The sequence below is a fragment of the Ailuropoda melanoleuca genome, chromosome 5, assembly GCF_002007445.2.
Source record: "Ailuropoda melanoleuca isolate Jingjing chromosome 5, ASM200744v2, whole genome shotgun sequence".
Taxonomy (NCBI): Eukaryota; Metazoa; Chordata; class Mammalia; order Carnivora; family Ursidae; genus Ailuropoda; species Ailuropoda melanoleuca.
In genome coordinates this window covers 2636052-2657171 of record NC_048222.1, presented here as the reverse complement: position 1 = coordinate 2657171, position 21120 = coordinate 2636052, and the positions used below count along the sequence as shown (strand labels likewise).

Below are 21120 nucleotides of genomic sequence, written 5' to 3'. Positions count from 1 at the left end.
CTTGATTTTCTTAAAATTATGTAGGAAAAATATTTTTATTAGAATCCATATCGACTTTCTCACTAAACTACAGTGGTCCTTATTTACTTCACTACTAGTATCCACTTTAGCTTAAAAAAAAAAAAAAAAAAAAAACCCTTTCTCTATTTCCCAAATTCTTTAAAGCTAATATGGTGCAATAGCAGAAGCTAAAATGGATGGATTATTTTGTAAAAATAAGATTTTATTACAGTGAATTTTTAAAAAATGGTACAAGTAGGGCTGGGGTTTTGTCCTGTTACGAATCATCTTCTTCTAAGCCACTCAGCTATAATCCGTGTCTAAGCATCATCCTGCATGAAGGTAGACATTTTGAATACTGGGTAATAATAAGTTCAAATAGCTCTCTGAGCCATCTTTCAAAAATATCCTTTCAGAAAAGCAATGGCCAGGTGAGCCAGTCTTGTCAGCAGACTATCTAGAGGAGAAGAAAGCAATTAAGTTTGGAGAAATTCCTTCTCTGAAAAAAGGTGATATTTTCTCTGAACTGGCCTGTTTTAGGTGTTTTTAAAAGGCAACTCTCTGTTTTCCCTGTTTTTTGATCCTAACATTTATTACTGGAGTAATAGTAGATGAATAAGTGGGATTTGAATGTTTTAACATAAAACAAAGTTGCATTTTTCCCTTTTGGACTTAAATTTTAGAGTGCTTGTCGTGGCCTTGGAAATTCGTGATTTCACTCCCAGCGTAACCACCAACAAAACAAACAAAAAGGCAACTTACTGAATAGGAAAAGATATTTACAAATGACGTATCTGATAAGGAATTAATATCCAAAATATATAAAGAACTTCTACGAGTCAGTGCCAAAAAGCAGGTAATCTGATTAAAATGGGCAGGGCCCCTAAACAGACATTTTTTCCAAGAAGACAGACAGATGGCCAACAGACACATGAAAAGATGCTGGGAAATGCAAATCAAACCCTCCAGTGCAAATCAAACCTTACACCTGACACAATGGCTAAGATAAAAAAGACAAGAAGTAAGTATGAGTGAGGATGTGGGGAAAAAGGAACCGTCGTGCACTGTTGGTGAGAATATGAATTGGTGCAGCCACTCCAGAAAAGAGTATGGAGATTCTTCAAATTAAAAATAGAATTATTGTATGATCCAGTAATTCCACTACTGGGTATTAAAAAAAAAAACGAAAACACTAATTCAAAAAGATACATCCACCCCTCTGCTTCTTGCAGCATTATTTACAATGGGAAAGATATGGAAGCAACCCAAGTGTCCATCAGTAGATGAATGGATAAAGAGGTATATACAATGGAATATTACTCAGCCATAAAAAAGAATAAGATTTTGCCATTTGCAACAACAGGATGGACCTAGAGGGTATAATGCTAAGTGATATAAGTCAGAAAAATACAAATACCATATGATTTCACTCATATTTAGAATTTAAGAAACAAATTAACAAATAAAAAAAAAAGGTGAACAGAAAAACAGACGCTTAAATACAGAGAACAAACTGGTGGTCACCAGAGGAGAGGTGGGTGGGGGGAGGGGTGAAACAGGTGAAGGAGATTAAGAGTACACTTAACCTTGATGAGCACTGAGAAATGTATAGAACTGTTGAATTGTATTGTACACCTGAAACTAATATGTTGTTAATTATACTTCAGTAGAAAAGAACAAAGAGAATAATAATAATGTATTAGAGAAATGAACATTTCAGATTAAGTACTAAAGAAGGAGAATATTGAAACAACAGAATTCTCAGTTCTGATCAAGTGGACTAGAATGATATTAATTCTTTTAAGGGTACCTGGAATATTTATGAAAAATGCCAAGGAGGTCATAATGAACATCGCAACAATTTTTAAAAACCATATTCTCTGGTCCCATTTCAAACAAAACTTAATAGCAAAAGAAAATTTGGGCAAAAATCCAGTTGTTTACAAATAAAGTTACTTTTATTTATTAATCTGAGAGAGAGAGAGAGCATGCACATGTGCACAAGCAGGAGAGGGATAGAACCCTAAGTAGGCTCCACACTCAGCACAGAGCCCGACACGGGGCTCCATCCCACGACCCTGAGATCATGACCTGAGCTGAAATCAAGAGTCGGACACCCACCAACTGAGCCACGCAAGCTTCCCTAGAAATTACTTATAACTAAAAGGTCAAATGGGAAAGCGTGATTTAAATAAGAGGATATTCAGAATTAAATGATAATTTTAATAGTAATATCAGGACCTCTGAACTTCAGCTAAACTAATACTTAGAGTGAAATACGTGGTCTTAAATGCCAATATCAGAAGTGAGGAAAGGCTGGAAACTAATGAGCTAAAGCTAATAATTTAAACTTAGGAGGGAAGAGTCTTGATGCCTACAACTTGATTTCAAATGATCCAGAGAAAGAGAAAAGCAAATGTTGCTGATTATTATCAATTGCTGAGTTTTAGGAAAAGGATATGGGTATTATCTCATTCTTTCAACTTTTCTATAGGTCTGGATTTTTTTTTAATAAATTGGGGGAGAAAATAAAACCATTTTCTTTTAAGTCAGGAATAAAGCAAAGATGTCTGTTATTACCATTTCTATTCATTATATTAAAGATTGTAGCCAGTGCAATAGGACAAGCAAAAGAAATGAAAATTGTAAGGATTAAGAAGGAAGGTAAATTATTCTGATTTGCACACTATGATTTTATGATGGCCCACACAGAGACCCCGAAAGAATCTGCAGGTACTTTATTAGGATTAGTAGTATAAAGTTGCTGGAGACAGACCAATATGTAAAAACTGATTGCATTTCTATATGTCAGCAACAATTAATTCAAAATATCATTAGAAATAATTAACCATTTAAAATAGAAACTGAAAATTCTAAGGTACCTAAGAAATTTTAAAAAGATGTTTAAATCTCAGTGACGAAAAATTATAAAAACTTGACGAGTTATAAAACTTGACTGAAAGTCTTTAAAGAAAGTCTAAAACAAAGTAAAATATGTGTCAGGTTTATGGATAGAAGAGTCAGTATCACAGGATGTTAGTTATTCCCAAACTCATGTATTATTGGATACAATTCAGTAAAAATTTGAACAGGTTTTTAACAGAACTTGACAAAGCTAATTCTAAATATATGGGAAAGCAGTACTCAAAAATGGCTCAGACACTTATGAAGAAAAACAAGTTGGTTGGTAGTCTTGCCCTAGCATATATTAAGACGTATCATAATTAGGACAGTATGCAGAGGCAGACAAACCAATGCAACAGAAAGAGATCAGTAGAGAAAAGATGGACTGTTTAGTACCCACATTCAGGGAGTCCCTGGGCTTGTAATGCTTTTTATATGTTAAGAGATTGTTCCAAGAAATGTGCTAGACCCTGGCAATAAAGGGTAGGATTTCACAATTGCCATCAGGTACAAGTTGTGTATCTGGAGTCTGGTGCCTCTAGCTCTCCGTGAACTTCTAAAATTACATGCAAAATTTTATACTAATTTTTCTAGATGAGTGTTCATCAGATTTTCAAAGGGGTTCTTTCACACCCCCAATGATTAAAAGGTGCTCCATTCTTGACCTTTTTATGACGCATTTAATTTCTGAGGTCCCCACCGGATGCTATATGATTACCAAAGAGTGTCATCAAAGCTTGGGGTGTAAAGGGCATAAGGGGAGAAAAGCAAGAGTGTCTCTTCAAACAGGTAATGCTTGAGCTGAGCTGAGTGTGGAGGAGTGCAGACCATTTTTTCTGGCTACAGAGGGGAAAAGAAGGATTCTAGGCCAGGAGAATGGTGTGTGCAAAGCATGGAGACAGAGTTTGGGCCATCATGTGGGGAACTGCAACTATAATTGAATGGGAATAGTTACAAGGGGAGTATAGAAATATGACAAGAAATGAAGCTAGCAAGTTGAGCAGTTACCAGATATTTCAGGGATTTCTGTCCTATGCTAGTGAATAATCTTCTGACATATTTCTGCTTTTGAGGAAGCATGTAGGAGTAAATTTAACATGTTTTAGAGGTAGATGTGGTGGACAGGGCTGAGGTGGGTCGAGTCTACGGAGACTGTCAAATTTCTGATCGAGTTTGGTACCTTCACAATAAACACTTTGTGAGCACGGTTGATTTTACTGCTGTAGTTACTGCTTAGTGAAGGGTAAGGGGAGGATGAAGTGTGTTACAACTGATCTTTCCATGGTAGAAAACGCAGGTGAAAATGCTTAACAGATGGAATTATATATGCATGATCTGGATTATGTAGGTGGTTGTAGATAAAACATTTGATTGAGAATCGTTGGAACGTAGGTAGTAATTTGAAGCCATGGAAAGGATGGCTGTTGAAGAATACGGTTTGGTGTGCAGAAGGCCATGATACTTGGAAGGAGATGCTGTTTTAGGATCTGAGCTGGGGGCTGGACACCAAGAAGTGGTCAGAGGCTTCATTGCAAACTTACCCTGACATCTTTTCTCCCCTTTCTACCAACCCCATCACCAGATTGTCTGCCATGGTAGCCTTGGGTACCACTGACCCAAGGGGACAGGGGATGAAAATTGTAGGTTATAAAGAGAGGAAAAGGACGCTTCTCTGGGCAGCGGGTGGGGGCATTGGAAGAGGGTGGCCGGAGTAGGGAACAGAAGATCTGAGTCCCTATCTCACCTGTCCCATTAACCAGTTAAATGAGCTCAAGCAAGTCACTTATCCTCTCCAAGACCTGATTTCCTTGCTATAAAATGGATTTGTGAAAACCAACCTTTGCTTAGAAGGTTGTCTTACGGATCAAAGGCTACCATGGATGATATTCTTCGGTGAAATATAAAGTGCTGTATTGTTATGTTGGTCAGTAGTGGGCTAGAGAGGGTCGTAGGGGGCTCACTCTAAAGCCACTGTGGAATCGAATGCCTAGGGCAGGCTGAAATTCCTTTGTATAGGGTCGAAGTCATGCAGTTATCAATTTGTAGAGCAGAAAGAGGTCTGAGAAAGGATTTTGTAGCGAGAATGCAGAGATCTGCAAAGTTATCCTGTGATAACATTCCACAGAAATTTCATGTCAGGGTCTACACTGGAAGCCAGTCCTCCTCTCTAGGTGTGCGATTCATTCCAGCCCAATTTGGACTGTCATGCAGAGGAACTTTCCTGAAAGTCACAAACATATTGATGAACTTAACAGAATCCAAATAGCACTTTGATACCTGAGGTTTTTCTGATCAGGAGTGCTGGACGCTACTAGTCTGGACCAGAGTGTGTTTATTCCAGTGCTCAAGAGGAAGATAATTTGTCTTAAACTGACTTATTTGCATTGCTTGCAGCTATCCTGGAATTATGTGTGAAATCAGTAATTAGCATTATACTAGGGACAGCACTGCTGTGGAAGTATGAGTTGCTTTTGGACGCTTATCAGGTGGCTGCCTCCTTCCCCTCCTCCCCGGTTTTCCACAGGATCTTTATAAATGTCCTGCTTCTCTACTGCTCATCCCACAGCAGAATGAGGGGTGTTACTAGTGGGATGGGGCTTGTATGTGAATATGCGAGCAGAGCACTGGACCAGTCTGCCCATAATGGTGCCTCATTCGTCCTTGTTCTCACTGGACTAGTAATGGGATCAAGCTGTCTTCCCCAAACTGAGATCTTACTGTTGAAAGTAGCATCTTTGGAAACAGATTCATGGTATTATCTGTGACAGGCTGAATTTTTGTTATTACACTGAACACTTCACATGCGTAGTGTCACTTTATCTTCAATAATCTCAGGAGGCAAGAACTTTTTTATTTGCCATTTTATACAGGAGGAAAGTAAAATCGGGAAATCAGTAACAGCCCAATGTCCCTCAGCTAGGATTCAGACTTCCGTCTCACGCTGATGCGTGTTATGCCTTTTTCCCACTTCCCAGCCTTGTCATCCGTCTCTGGCAAGTGATTTAACTTCCCCTTGCTCACATTCTTCAAATTCAAAATGGGGATCACAAGAAAAGCACCCCCTCCCCCATCTTCACAGGTGTCAGAAGGATAAAATGTGCAGAAACATTTTGCACACTCTAGAGTTTTGATTGTTCTTTGGCAAGTGCCCGGTAAATGGTTTAGTCTGTCATTCATGCTGTTTCTTGTTGTAACAATGATAACTTTACTTAACACTAAAGCTTTTCTTTTAAAAGCATACATCCGTGGGTTTTTTCACTACCAGTGTTTTGACAGAGCTATTGAAGGGTTCAATTTGAGGTTTCTGTGATTTGCAAAAATCACGCAACAGTTCAAGTACGATACATTTTCTAGGGGTATCTGTCACTTTATTTTCTAGCAGCAGGGAGAACAGTCTGGTGTGGTGAGTTGGTGTATAAAGGCTTGATACGTGTCTTCTTTCGTCTTCTCCCGAGAGCCTTGGTGCTTCGTGCAGCCGGTGCACTATGACCCTTCAAATGCCAGCCCGCTCGGGTGGGTCTGCCAGGTGATTTAAAGCAATAACCCGAAATCCGCAATCATCCAGCAGGCACAGTCACCCCTGGAGCAGCTCAGAATCCTTGTTCGTTCTCTGGGACTCTTGTGTCCCTGTTCTCAGAGGGCTCAGCGTCATGTATGACCAGCTCTTGGGTTTCTGCCCCCCTCACCCCGCCCCGTGCTCTGATGTCACCTGTCCCCTCCGGTGTGTTGCGTTACAGGTGTTGCTTGAGTCCATGGTCGATGCCGCCGAGGACCTTTGTCCTAACGTGATGAAGAAAGCCCACATTCGACAAGATTTGATTCATGCCAGCACTGAAAAGATTTCCATCCCACGTACCTTTGTGAAAAATGTCCTGTTGGAGCAGTCTGGAATTGATATCCTTAACAAAATTAGGTAGGTTGATGGTGTTAAGAAGCCAAGGCCCTGCAGTTTCTGGGAACGCAGTCGAGGCGGCTGTGAAGAGTGTTATTGTTGGCTCTGGCCATACATGATGTGTTAGGCGTGTCTGGTGGGCAGTCATTGTGTAAAAACAGAGCTGCGCACAAATGCCTAGGTTTATACGTTTCCAAAATAAGACGACCGCAGACATGCCTGCGTTACTGAAGAGCATACAGCTATCTGCTCTTTTTCAGTGTTTGATTTTTAATAGGGAGTACATGTTTGTAATCCCTTTTTTCACCTCCTGAAGCTTAACTTCCACCTTTAGAACTTACTAACTTGAAGTTTGCTCTCTGCCACCGTGCTGTTCTGAGCAAGTGCACAGCCTAGAGGTAGGCAAAGAGGCCCGCTCTGACCTGGCCATACTTTCCTCCTGTGCTCTTTGGTGGGTCTGGACACTGTGTATGTGCTAATGCTGGAGTGTTGACGTACATACCACGTGCTTGGTAAAGTTTGAAAAATATGCCAAGATACAAATATTAAGAAAGTGTGATCACCAAACAAACTTTCCTCCATTTCCACCTAGAAACTCTGGGTGGTTAGCAGTCTAAATGATATTCCACGAATCCTCAGTGTTTCTCTTTTGAGGAGTCAGCAAACTAGAAACTAAATTCAGAAATATTTTTAAGTTTCCCCTTTTAACTGTTTCTGAATCTCGATAAGAATACTTAGATGTAGCAAAAAACAAAAACAAAAACAAAACCCCAGCTCTTATCTGAAGACCTGGGAGTTGTGTTAACACAGAATGAATGATGTGTAGCCGAATGAGAATCTGTGAGAAAAATGAGAGTTAAAATAAGCCAGAAATGATGTTATAACCTAGATATGGAAGGTAGATCATGGAACTTTGATGACTGAGGAATTCTGCAATGATGGGACAGTCTTGGGTCTAGGGTGCAGCTGTCCTGTGTGTGGGTGTGTGTGTGTGAGTGTTGGGGTTTCTAAAGATAAAAGACACTAATGCCAACCCAGTGGAATGATAAGACTTGAGCAATGAAAGGCCATTTAGAAGATTTACAGGACCCCATAGATCAGTGATTTTATTGACTCAAGCCCTGACTAGGTATGCTTACATACTTTTGCAACCCATAGTTTTAGGATTTTTATGGAAGCCCCTTAAGTATTAAGGAGGAAAAAATGCATTGACCCCCATTCTTCTGTCCTAATGGATTGAATTACCAAAGGACCATACTTTGTGCCTTTACCAGAGTACCAAATTCTGTCAGTTATGGTCACTTCTTTTGAAGATGGGATAATTCTGAAAAGGGAACAGCAGGCTAGAGCTCCTTCTGTCAGTGAATCACTTCCATGTTCCTTAACTCCTTGCTTGGCTTTTTATACTGCGTTACTTGGAGCACTGATGGAATGAAAATGCAAACGTCCACACCTGTGTATACATCCAGATAGGGCTGTGCCCACACAGCTTACGTGGAATCATTTCCTCTAGAAAGTTTGCAGTTTGGAAGTTCAGTAAGGAGGCGTATTATCCAAGTAACAAAATGATAGAACAATCCTGAAACTTTTTTTTTTTTTAAGTGCATTTTAAAAGATCTTTTTTGGTGCTACAATTTGAAACAGATAAATCACCCCTCCCCAGCTCGGGGGCGTGGGAGAGAAAGAAATAAAACGACTGATTCTATAGTTTCATGAGGAAGTAAAATTCCCAAACACGCCTGAAAAAATGAGAGGAAGTACTTGTCAAAATTAGATTCCCAGTCCCCCCTCCTCCCACCCTCACCTCCTGCCCCAGGTTTGGGGTGGGACCCAGTAATCTGTATTTTTAATGAGACCCAGGTGAATCTTATCAGCAGACACCTCTGGGGAATCATAAAGTATTAGATAAGCCCAATAGCTCCTGAGACCTTGTTTCAGAGACAGGAATTAAAGAAACATCCTTTTATCTTTAGCCTAGGAGAATTTCTAATGTAGACATCAAAGCCTTAGTGCCTCCACTTTTCGGGCCATCTGAAATCTGCCTTGGCAGAAAAATCTCAATGCAAATTACCGCCTTTAGGTTAGAAAGGTTTTTCCCTGTTCCACAAATATACTTTCAACCTTAGCTTTAGGATTAAATAATTTTATTTTGGTAACTCCTTTCCCTGCTCTAAAAACTTTAAAATTCTTGACTTCAAAAGCAGACTGAACTCACAAGGCGAGTTGGCGCATGGGTCCATCTCTCCAGCACATTCACCTTCATCTGTGTTGGGCGTTTGTGTCCATTTGTGCGTACGTGCGTTTCGGTAGGATTATTCAGACTGAAGGCACACAGGTGGAATTTGAATTCTGGCGAATACCAACTAGCTAAAATGCAGGCTGAAACACAAGCTATCTGATGGAGACCCTCATGGCTGACTTGTTTATTAGTAAAAACTCCAAAACTAGTGGGTTACCTTCGGTTGCCTGGATGCCTTCTTAAGATCAGGCGAGAGACCCCGAAACTGCATGTTTTGGTAACCTGTGTTCATAAAAGGCAAGAGACAGGGAATTTGTAGCAGTTTGAAGTAAAATGGGGAATACAGCAGAAGCAGTTCAGTGTGGTACCATTGGATTGGTCAAAAGTTTTGTATTTTTTTGAAGGCGGGGGACATGCATATTAAAGTAATAACCAAAGTTTAACAATCAGACTAGACTTCCTTAATTTGCTCCAGCCCAGGTTTGTTTTCCTTTATGTCAATGGAAGAATTGTTCCTCACCACATGGTACATCTGGTTCCCATTAAGTTTGTCTTTACCCAGATGTTGTTCATTTCTACCACGAAATCTTGAGTTTTTGAGATTGCAGAGGCAGGTTGAAATTGGTCAAGCAAGTCTATTACCTGTGTGTTTATGGCAGTGTTTAAGGCTTATTGTTGGAAATCCTTAGCCCTGTTCACACGTTCTTATATTCCATTTTCAAAGACAAAAGCAGAATCAGTTGACCTTATCAACACAGCGTCAGGGGTGGGTGATGAATTTTCCCTTGCACAAATTAAAATGCTACTGTGTCCTTCTGCTTTTCACATAGTGAAGTGAAGCTGACAGTGGCCTCCTTCCTGTCTGATCGGATTGTGGACGAGATCCTGGATGCACTGTCACACTGCCATCATAAACTGGTGAGTGCTGTGGACATCCTGAGGGGGACTTCCGGTTGTGGTCTGCTGTGATGCCGGGCAGGCTCCAGGTTGGGGATGCGGCTTCTTTCCTGCATCTTACTCCTTTACAGCTTTATGGGCCAAGGTCCTACTTTTCCTCTCCTACATTGCTTCCAGACAGTTCCAGAATATGTTAGAATCTCTCCAGAGAGAATGGAAGGGGAAAGGAGAAGTGATGATATGGAGAGATTTTGTTGTCCATCTATAACGCAGGTCAAAAGTTTGGTTAAGATACTGCTGAGACCGAGATCTAAAATTAAGATACTTTAGATTATTTAACTTTTGTGTGCTTATTTTGTTGCTCTCCATTATGATCGTGTGATAATGAGCTACTCCTGAAAACATGGGGTGAGGGAAGGGAAATATTTGGGAGTCCAAAGAAAGGCCAGAGTAAAATGGACACGTTCTAGGGATTGGTAGCTGCCCAGCCAGGCCTCTTGGATGTAACCGAGGTAAAGAAATAAGTTTGCTTCATCTAGAGACTGGTTTCATCAAGGTGGAAGACTTTACTTCCAGTACCGCTGCATAGAAAAAATATATCGGAAACTTTACGTGTTTTCAACTTCAGGAAGTCCTCTGAGGCACAGAGGAAGGTTTTGTTACTCCTAACATCTCGTGTCTCAGACATTTTAGCAATGTGATGTGACACGAACCTCTCAAGCAAGTGACGACATTCTCCCCAAGCACCATTTCTGGTTAACTGCGCAGGCTGGAGATAGCCGGCTTTGTGGCACTGAATTATTGGTGACGCCAGAGAACACCACAGTGACAAGGACAGTAACTGCTGCTTCCCCAGGAGGCGGACAATGTGAATATTTTGAAAAACTCATTTCAGAAAAATACGTAAGCTGGCCTCTAAAATCAAAAAGGTAGGACAGGCATCTCCAGCGGTGTCACTGAAAATACCCCCGTGGGCTGGAGCTGGCCCACTAACCACCGGGCGCCCATCCCTGACAAGGTTAGGTCAACCACAAGAGGAAACATGGAGAAATTTCTAGCGCAATTGGAGATGGCCACAAGACACAAACACGTGTTATTTCTCCCAAGTTTCGTTTTTATTGTATTTTACCAATATATCAGTTTGTGGCAAACTGGAAATATAAAAAACTGGTTCATTACCCCAGAGACTTTAAGAAGCACTCGCTTCTAGTTTATGGCACAGGAAAGAGCTTCGTTACTGTTTAGAGCTCCCAAGTCAGACTTTTCCTTTTTTAAATAAGCAGAAACAAAATCAATGGAGCATCCTTTATAGAAACAGTTTCTCAATAACCCACAGCTGCAGGGATGGCCTCAAAATGCCCCCTTGATATTGTATCAACATGACTGCACATGAGCTCCACACTGAAGGGCTGAATTATTCACTTTTTTTGCATTTGATTGAAGAATTTACTCAGAAAATATTGACTTTTTTTTTTTTTTTTTTACAATTTAAAAAAGAAGTGTGTGGGCACATTTTTGTATTGAACTTTATTTTAATATTCTGCTGATTTGGATTGTAGGAAGAGAGCTTAACTGCTGTGTGAAAGGAATAGTACCCAAAAAATGGAAATTTCGTTTTCAACGACATCCCAATTACATTAATAAATTCTCCAATTTAAGTTTAGAAGTGCCGCCGGGGGTTCCACGGTGTTGTCAACTGGTTCTCATCGTTGCCAAAGAATTAAATCAGAGTTCCTGGTGATGAATCAGCCCAGGACTAGAGTTTATTAATATCAGCCCAGTTTATTCTCCCTCTTATCCTTAATGTTTTTAAGTTTACTTAAAGCATAACACTGGAGATTAATAAATCCTATCAAATACGGCATTCATTACCTGAAAACAATGAAAGTTGGCAGCAATTACAGTTTTGTTATCAATTTCCTTCCTTTCAGCCCTTTAAAAACAGGAAAGGTTGGAATCATTTTATTTCCCCTAATTAAATACTTTTAAAGCACTAGATATAGAAAGAAATTATTTCAGAGGAACTATGAAATAAAATTAATAAAAAGAACACTCCGTATTTTCTTCTACACTATGTATTCTTGTCATTTACTAAAGGAGGTTTTATAATTTCTTGCTTAAGACAGTCCACCCTTCAAAGATAATAAGAGGTAAGTTCTTGTAGGGTGAAGGTATTAAGAATTGTCATTAACGGCACGCAGATAGAACCCTTCACCGCGCCACCTTGTGGAAGGTATCTTCCAGAATTCAGCCAACGTGCTCTCCCCTTACCTCTGGCGCTTTTTCTCCTTGTACCCATCTTGGCTCTCTTAGGCTGACCATTTCAGCAGACGGGGCAAGACCCTTGCTCAGCCAGAGACCGTGGAGATTGAGCTGGCTGAGGAGAAGCCAGCCAAGCGCTCTGCCATCACGATGGAGGAGCTCACAGAGATGGAGCGTTTGGAAGATCTGGATACTTGTATGGTAAGACACATCCTTTGGTGACACCATTACCCCATCACCACTGGGCTTTGCTACTGATTTTTTTTTTTCTTTTTGCGATCTCACCATTACAAACCACACCCAAATAGAACTCCCTCCCAGAGATCATTCTTTCAGAAACTTGTTGCTTACAGAGTATGTTAATGAAGGTAATAAAGCTGAGGCATCAGGTCCCCACTAAGGCCTTGTACCTCACTTTGGATTTGTTATTTTGTAAAACTTCACTCTATTTCATTTTGTTCATTCTGTAGTCCAGTGTAATTAACAAGCAGTGTAATATTAGTTTCAAGTGTGCAATATAGTGGTTCAGCACTTCCATACATCACCCAGCGCTCATCATGACAGGTGCCCTCCTGAATCCCCATCACGTGTTTCTCCATCCCCCACCCCATCCCCTCTGGTGACCGTCAGATTGTTCTCTAGAGTTAAGACTCTGTTTCTTGGTTTGTTTCGTAAAACTTTTCTTAAAGAGTACTCCCATACCCCCAAGGGAAAGTTCTGGAAGTTTCAGTGAGCGTAAAACCTAGATGTGTCCCCGTAGCGGTGGTGGAAAAAATTCCTAAATTCACTAGGAGAAATTGATTATTTAACTTTTGAAGGTCATTTGTGACAAAAAAATATTTTTAAGTAAGCCCTTAAAAATGTGGGGAGGACTTTTTCCCACACAAATATGTAGGCTGACTATTTCTGTCTTGGTCCTATCATTTTTTATTTCCTCTGGTGCTTTTTCCTATTTTTAATTTACACAATTTTGGGGTATCCTCTTAAATTTGCATTTCCCCTTTCATTTATATTCTGTTTAATTCCCTTGACATGCTGTGCTTTAGAAGATGGAATATATACCTACTGTATACCTAGCAGTAGGTCTTCATTCCTTCCTCACTTTCTGAACTTCACATGGTGTATCCATCTGGCCACGTAACTAGAGTGTACAGCGTGTTGATACTTTCCCCCCCACTCTGAGGACAATTTTACTTAAGTTCCTGTTTCATTATTTTAGAATGTGTATTATTAGTATAGTTACTTCTTACTTTACCATAAAAATAGTTGTATGTGCCTCTCTATTCAATATGTTTATGTTTCACTAAAATAATTCATCTTTTAGGAGTTCCTCATAATCTGAGAGAGTGCCACTGAGACAACATCTGGGCTACTTCTTTGCCCAGATGTTTCTACATCAGCTAATAATTCTAGTAATTTTTAGGTTCAGTCATTGTCAGGAATGATACTTGTTTTTAACTTTCAAAACCAAGGATTTGATGTGCCCACTATTATTTTTCTAGCCCAGAAGAAAAGGTAATGCTTTAAGTAGTTCCTTATTTATAAGCCATTGTTGTCTGTTTAAGTCTGTGAATAAAATAATTGAGAACTCTCCAGATAAAACCCTATCATTTACAAGGAGGTTAACAAAGCTGAAAATATAATTCTAGATTTCAAATAATATTCTAGTATAGCTAAAGGTGACAAGTCATTTGCTATATAACAGTGTAAACTTACAAGTGTATTTGGTCTACGTGGGGGGGATTATCAAGTTTTTAAATAACTTGCCTAGTATATTGTAAAATGTATGTTTAGTATTTTCTTACATTGTTTGCATCTTGAAGCAATGGAAGTTAACATAGGGTGATCATTCCAGAAAGCTCTTAGGCTAACCCTAAAAGAAAATAAGTATGTTACAGGAAATAGATATGAAAATTCAAAATTAACTCTCCATGTCACGTTTTCTGCCAGAATAATTCAGCATGTGTGAGTTGAGAAGGCGTAGAGAAAATGCAAGCTAGTAAGATGCATTTGTAAGTTATGTGGTTTAGGATGAGAGAGTGTTGGGTAAGAAGGATAGGCTTAGCTACTATAAGGATAGTGTTGCTTTTTCTTTTTTTAAGATTTTATTTATTTACTTGAGAGAGAGAGCACAAGCAGAGGTGGGGTAGAGTGAGAGGGAGAAGCAGGCTCCTGGCTGAGCAGAAAGCCCAATGTGGGGCTTGATTCCAGGACCCTGAGATCGTGACCTGAGCCGAAGGCAGACGCTTAACCAACTGAGCCCCCCAGGTGCTTCAGGGATGGTGTTTCATTGTATAAACTTTGTTTTTGTTTAACTGACTGATCTGGTTTTGTCATGTGAAGAAAAAGGTGGTTGTTCTTAAAGTGGGTGGGGTGAGAGTAGAGGAGAAGAATCATTTCTTTAAATTTATTTTCTATTAAGATATAATTGACATATAATACTCTTTTAGTTTTATTTACTTATTTTTTATTTTTTTTAGGGATTATGTATTTGGAAGAGAGAGAGCGCATGCACATGAGTGGGGGTGGGGCAGAGTGAAAGAGAGACTCTTAAGCCCACACGGGGCTCAATCCCAGGACCCTGAGCCAAAATCAAGAGTCAGATGCTTAACCAACTGAGCCACCCAGGCGCCCCTTTACTTTTTTTTTTCTTAAAGATTTTATTTATTTATTTGACAGAGAGAGAGACAGCCAGCGAGAGAGGGAACACAAGCAGGGGGAGTGGGAGAGGAAGAAGCAGGCTTCCCAGCGGAGCAGGGAGCCTGATGCGGATCTTGATCCCAGGACCCTCGGATCACGCCCTGAGCCGAAGGCAGGCGCTTAATGACTGAGCCACCCAGGCGCCCCTACTTATTTATTTTTAAAGTAAACTCTACACCCAGTGTGGGGCTTGAACTCATGACCCCTGAGATAGGAGTCTCAGGCTTTACTGATGGAGCCTGCCAGGCATCTCAGCATTGTTTTACTTTTAGGTGTATGACATAATGATTTGATGTATGTAGATATTGTATAATGAGGACCACAGTAAGTTTAGTTAGCATCCATCACAACACATGTTCCTTGTGATAACTTTCATGATCTCCTCTTAGCAGCTTTCAGATACGCAGTAGGGTACTAACTATACTTACCAGTGGCGTACATTATGTTCCTAGGACTTGTTTATCTGATGGCTAGAAGTCTGTACCTTTGTTTAAAATGCAGATGTGGATTGTATTTTAAAATGGAGTTGCAGGACCACCGTCAGGACCGGAGGGCAAAACCACGCGGCAGGCGTGCCCAGCCTGGAATGGCTTCCGTCTTATAAATACGTTCCCTTTGCTTTGACATGGAGGAAGCAGGAATAGACAGAGGTCTCTCAGAACCATGCTCTTAGGATGGCCCAAGTTAGAAGGGTCCTTTTCCGGTTGCTCCCGGCACGGAGGCAAGCACTTAGGGCCATTCCGCACACGAGCACCTGTAGCATCGGGGGACGGAGCAGGGCCTTAGGCGTCGAGTAGGGTGAGAGAGGCACACGGGATGGAGCTCTCTATAAAAGCCTAAGGACACGGGCAGAATTTTTAAGGCATGAAAATCGCACTTTTTTCTGTTCTAACTAACACTTTAATCATTGTTTTAACTAGGCTAATGACTTGTTAAGTAGCAGGAAACCAGAGCTGAGTTTGCTGTTAGTTTAATGAGAAAGAATGTTTGTGTGTAGAAAGTGCGCGTCAGTGGATTTGTGCTGTAATGATTTTCTCGATACCCTCAGCCCGACCATCGATCGTACGCCACCCACCGACAGCAGCTCCTCCAAGTGCAGGGACCCCTCTCCTAAAGAAAATCAATTTTCTGAGCTTTGGGCTTTTTACCCTAAGCCAGTGGCAGAAATTCAGAGCTAATTGGAGAGGAATAGAGGATTCGTTTCACCTTCTAAAATTACCCGCCCTGTTGTCTTTCATAATCAAAGTGGCAAATCACTTGTTTCTCCTCGACACCCGTCACCAAATATTCAGGTTGTGGTCCTCGTGTGGTGCTGTTCTAGAAGGGTTTGAAGAACAGGTTTCCAAGGCAGACACACATCACTTGTTTTGGTTTTCTAAATGAGCCTGGCCATCGTCCTTGGCAGCATCTCGGGCTTACATGGTCCAGGAAGATAGGACACAGGCTAACTGTTGTGTGGAAGAGTCCCAGAAGGAGAAGTGCACCCGTGCCTGCCGACAGCCTTTCCCACGTGGAATTGTCAGCCCCGGGCAGGTGGAATTTGTGCCACGCACACAGCTAGAGCGCTGGCAAGTGTGATGCCATAACTTTGCTATTACCCGAAATGTTGGTTGATAGCCCAGAGCCCCGTGCCGCTTTCCCTAGGGCATTCCAAAGTAACTTGGACTCGTCACCGACCTTCTCCTCAGAGATTCTACTTACAGACTCAGGATCCTGGCATTTTTTTGCCTGTGATGTTCATGACATCTGCTAAATCTATTTTTGAGCATTTCTTTAACAAACTTAGTAGGCAATCTGGGCATCTCTTTTTTCCCTACCCCCATATATCTTATCGCCATGTTTCTTCCATTTCTCCCTGGTCCAAAAGTCAATATCATTTCAGTCCTTATGTCTCTGTAAAGAACCAGTAGTTATAATCACACTGAGGAAGGTTTAGTGCCATAAATTAGAGATAGAAATTTATGTTAGTTGAGTTCAAGGGTTGCCTTTTTGGAGATGGAAACAATATTCTGTATGACCGATTTCTACTCTTCGTCTAGTGAGGGCTGAAATTAGGGTGAGTGGTTTGAGAGGCCCTGTTATCTGTAGGGAGGGGGGATGCCGGAGACCTTCTCATCAACCTTAATTTCATCATTGTTGAAGGAAAAGGCAGTTTTCTTTAAATAAAAGGGCAGAGTTAAACTGTATTCACTTAAATAGTTATCTCTCTTTCTTTTAGCTAGAAAGAAATGAAGAAGTTGTTTAGTTCAAGTGGGGGTGTCAGGGGGGCTGGGGAAGGCCTGGATAGAACAAGAACTATTAGAATAAACTGCAGACAGTTTCCGGCCTGTGTCCACTCTCATAGCCCGAGATTCTGATGTCAGTTTACGCCAGACAGAAAATCAGATGGCCTTCAGGGAAATTCAAATCAAAACCACACTAAGATACCACCTTACGCCAGTTAGAATGGCAAAGATAGACAAGGCAAAACAACAATTGTTGGAGAGGATGTGGAGAAAGGGGATCCCTCCTACATTGTTGGTGGGAATGCAAGTTGGTACAGCCACTCTGGAAAACAGTGTGGAGGTCCCTTAAAAAGTTAAAAATTGAACTACCCTATGACCCAGCCATTGCACTACTGGGTGTTTACCCCAAAGATACAGACGTAGTAAAGAGAAGGGCCATATGCACCCCAATGTTCATANGGGATAGACTGGTGATGGGTAGTAGGGAGGGCACGTATTGCATGGTGCACTGGGTGTTATACGCAACTAATGAAGCATCAAACTTTACATCGGAATCTGGGGATGTACTGTATGGTGATTAACACAATATAATAAAATAAAATTAAAAAAAAAAAAAAAGAAAAAAAAAGAAAATCAGATGGCTTAAGAAGTCGTCTTCTTCATTGAACACTTAGATGTAGTCCCTATGATGTGCTAGGCACCATTCTTAGCTCTTTATGAAGAGTAATCAGTTCAGTCCTTTCAAGCACCTATGAATGGTAGATATCATTAATATCTTGTGTCTAACAAGTGGGGAAACTGAGGCATAGAAAAGTTAAGTAACTTGTTCAAGTGATCTGAGGTCACCCAAAGGCAGGCAGTTTGGTATCACAGTATATGGACCTCATATATGGTGTATTTCTTATAGAAATAAAATTAAAGTTTCGTTTAGATTGCGTTAGACTTGCCTTGCTTTGTGTAACGTATCTGCTTGCTAATTCCAGACTAAATTGATATGTGAACAGGAACACAAGTGAAAGCCGTGTGCCCTATAACCCTAATGTAAGCCTGCAGGATTTAAACATGACTGGAAACCGCTGTGTCCAAAATCTGACATGCTGCATTGTTAGAAATGAATCTGCCCACTTTGGGCTTACCTGGAATAGTCCTTGTCTTTTCCATATGCTGTTTTGTTGGCGATAATGATTAATTAGCTTTTCTAGGTACTTACAATCTCAACACCCATGCCTTCTATGTCACGCCGAAACATGTATTTACTTAGCCTCCTATTTGTCCGTAGACCACCTGTTCTCTCCTGCAGTCAGGTGCTCTTAGGAAACCAGTATTCCCAGGTGTCTCTTTCGACTTCACTTTGTCATTGGCCTTTAGGGTATTGAAGGATGCAGTTCACATTCTACTGATTAGTTATTGCTCAGTATTTAATTTATCGCTATATATAGTTTACCACCTTTAAAAAATCACAGAAGCTCAGGGTTTAGGATCTTGTGCCGAGTGCGTGAAGAGCCAGGGTCTGCTCCTTAGCATAACTAGCTCACTAATTGTATGTAATTCTCTCAGTTGTTTTAGTGAGTGTCATACCCATTTTAAACCAAAAGATGCTCGTGCAGAGAAGCAGTTCATCTGCTTCCTGCTATTTCCTAGGAGAAGAATTTTAAAAGGCTTGAGTTATTATAGAGTCCATCTTGTGAATCCTTTTTTCCATGACAAAATAACAATTATTTCCCCTTAACAAATTCACCCTCAAATTTTAATATCTAATTTTTAAGCTTTTTAAAAAGATTGTATTTATTTATTTGAGAAAGAGAGTATGGAGAAAGATGGGGAGGGGTAGGGGGAGAGGGAGAAGCAGATTCCCCGCTGAGCAGGGAGCCCGACATTGGGCTGATCCCAGAACCCGGGACCGTGACCTGAGTCAAAGGCAGATGCTTAACTGACTGAGCCACCCAGGCGCCCCTAATTTTTAAGCTTTTTAATGCAGATTAAAATTTAGTGAAGATCCGTTTGTCTTGGTTAAAATACTTTTTAAAAAACAAATCACCTCGAAAAAAAAATCACCTCAATTTTAAGTACCAGCAGTTATTAGTTGAACTAATCTATTAATATTGCCAAGTATAAACTATTGAGTCGATATCTCATTTAAACTAGCCTCACGCATGTTAAGTAGGTGCAGGAAGTTGTTCAAGCCCTAGTTGTGAGCTTCCTCTTATCATTTTATTTATTCTGTAATGTCATTTTCTTATTAATATCACTTTGGGAAATGGAGGTTTAACTTTTTAATCACTGCAAAGCAACCTATGAAAACCTCTTGATTTCCAAATATTAATTTTCAGAACTATAGTACGATCTGTATAGTGCAGCTAGAATGGGTGTTGTATGCTCCTCAAAGTTTCTAGCAATTTCTGTAGCAGTCCTTTGTGAAAATGCCAGGGGCACCCCGCAAATCCCCAGAGAGGTCACCGTTCCCTGAGGACTGACAGTTTTCTTAATCTTTAAATATTTAACTGGCACCAGTACTGTATGCAGAGGCCCTATTCCAGGGAGCTCCCTAGAGATGTGCCCCTAACACCTTTTTCAGAAAGCTGAACACACAGCATTGACCACCCTCAGGGGCCCGCAAGAGACAAAGGAGGCCCCATGGGAAATCCCCGTGACACCCTCCCATTTCTACAGTCATCCCTGTACCTATTCCCAGCAGGTGACAGAGCAGCCCCACCGCTCCCAGTATGAACCAAAATCCTGAGGAAGAAGACGGGGAGGACTTACTAAATCCCCCCCATAAAATGACTTAAAACATTAACTAGTTGTGTCTAGTCAGGGCATTCCAAAACCACCATTCAAGTCAGGCATCTGACTTGCAGAAGATGTAATAATTCTTCTGAGCTTAATTCTGGACATGTAATGATAATTAAAAAAGATAATTTTGGTTTCCCTCATGAGTTAAATTAAGCGGATGACCCTAATAGCCTGTGGATTGATGAAACAAACAAAAAACATTCCATTGTTTACCTGTGTGTATATTTGTAGATGACACGGGAGTATATTTATACTTCCCTTGAACAGGGCATTTTTTTAATAAAGTCCTAACTAGTTAAGTCCCTTACAAGCAATCACAGATTTAGTAACTCCTGGGGATAGTACAGTAGAACCAATATTAGATGATTTCTCTAAAATCATTCCCACGTGGCAACCTTTAGAAACCTTCTGTTTGCAGAGTCCGCACGTTTGTTTCACAACCTCTGTGTTTTGTCAGAAAGCTCCGGATTATCACTGCTTGCCCCAGTGGAAACCAAAGACCAAATCCCTGCAGGATGAAAGATGTTCTCTTTAATTTCTGAATTAAACAATATTTTTGTTCAGATATTCAAATCGTAGAAAACAGTGCATTTACATACTGTGTGTGTGTCTGTCTGTCTAACGAAGAAGGTGAGCAGTCCTTCAAGGCGGCTTGCTTACCCAGGAGCCGGGGGGAGAGGAAAAGGCTGGAACAAGGTGGCTGCTGGCCTGAGAGCCCAGGGAGGAGGCAGGAGTATTTCTCACTGATGAAGTCTTAGGTAGTTTTGAGCTCTCGAAAGACTCCCTGAATGAAAAATGCAGACTGGTGGCCATTTGTTCATTCGATAAATGCTTATTGCCCATCCACGGTGAACGATAGTCTCGGCTTCGTGCTAGAAATGGAAGGAAGGAACCGGTACACCACCCACCAAGTTTGCTACGCTGAAACGCAGAAGTGGCAAAGCTCGAGCTGGGCATCACAGAACCGGCATCTGTGTAAAGCCCACACTTGTATTTGCTTGGGTGTGGAAGGATGTGAGTCTGCCACCAAAATGAGCTCATCTAGAAAGGCTGGAATTAGTCCAGAATGAGTCTTTGAACCCTCTGTCACAACCCACAAGTGACTCATCAAATCAATGTCATGGTTTTGGCCAGGAGTTTAAAAAAAACTCCTCAGAAATGAAACACAAACCGTTATGAGTATAAAGGACCAGATTACACCAAATGTT

The 21120-nt window shown here is 40.8% G+C and overlaps 1 protein-coding gene across 1 annotated transcript in view; it reads left to right on the top strand.

The window, feature by feature from the left end:
- The window catches only part of CARMIL1 (capping protein regulator and myosin 1 linker 1), a 301196-nt gene that overhangs the window by 225543 nt on the left and 54533 nt on the right, over positions 1-21120 (top strand). Inside the window, exons 28-30 of the mRNA XM_034660237.1 lie at positions 6642-6817; positions 9866-9953; positions 12246-12395. Of these exons, the coding sequence (XP_034516128.1) occupies positions 6642-6817; positions 9866-9953; positions 12246-12395 (414 nt within the window). The remainder of the gene's footprint in view (positions 1-6641; positions 6818-9865; positions 9954-12245; positions 12396-21120) is intronic.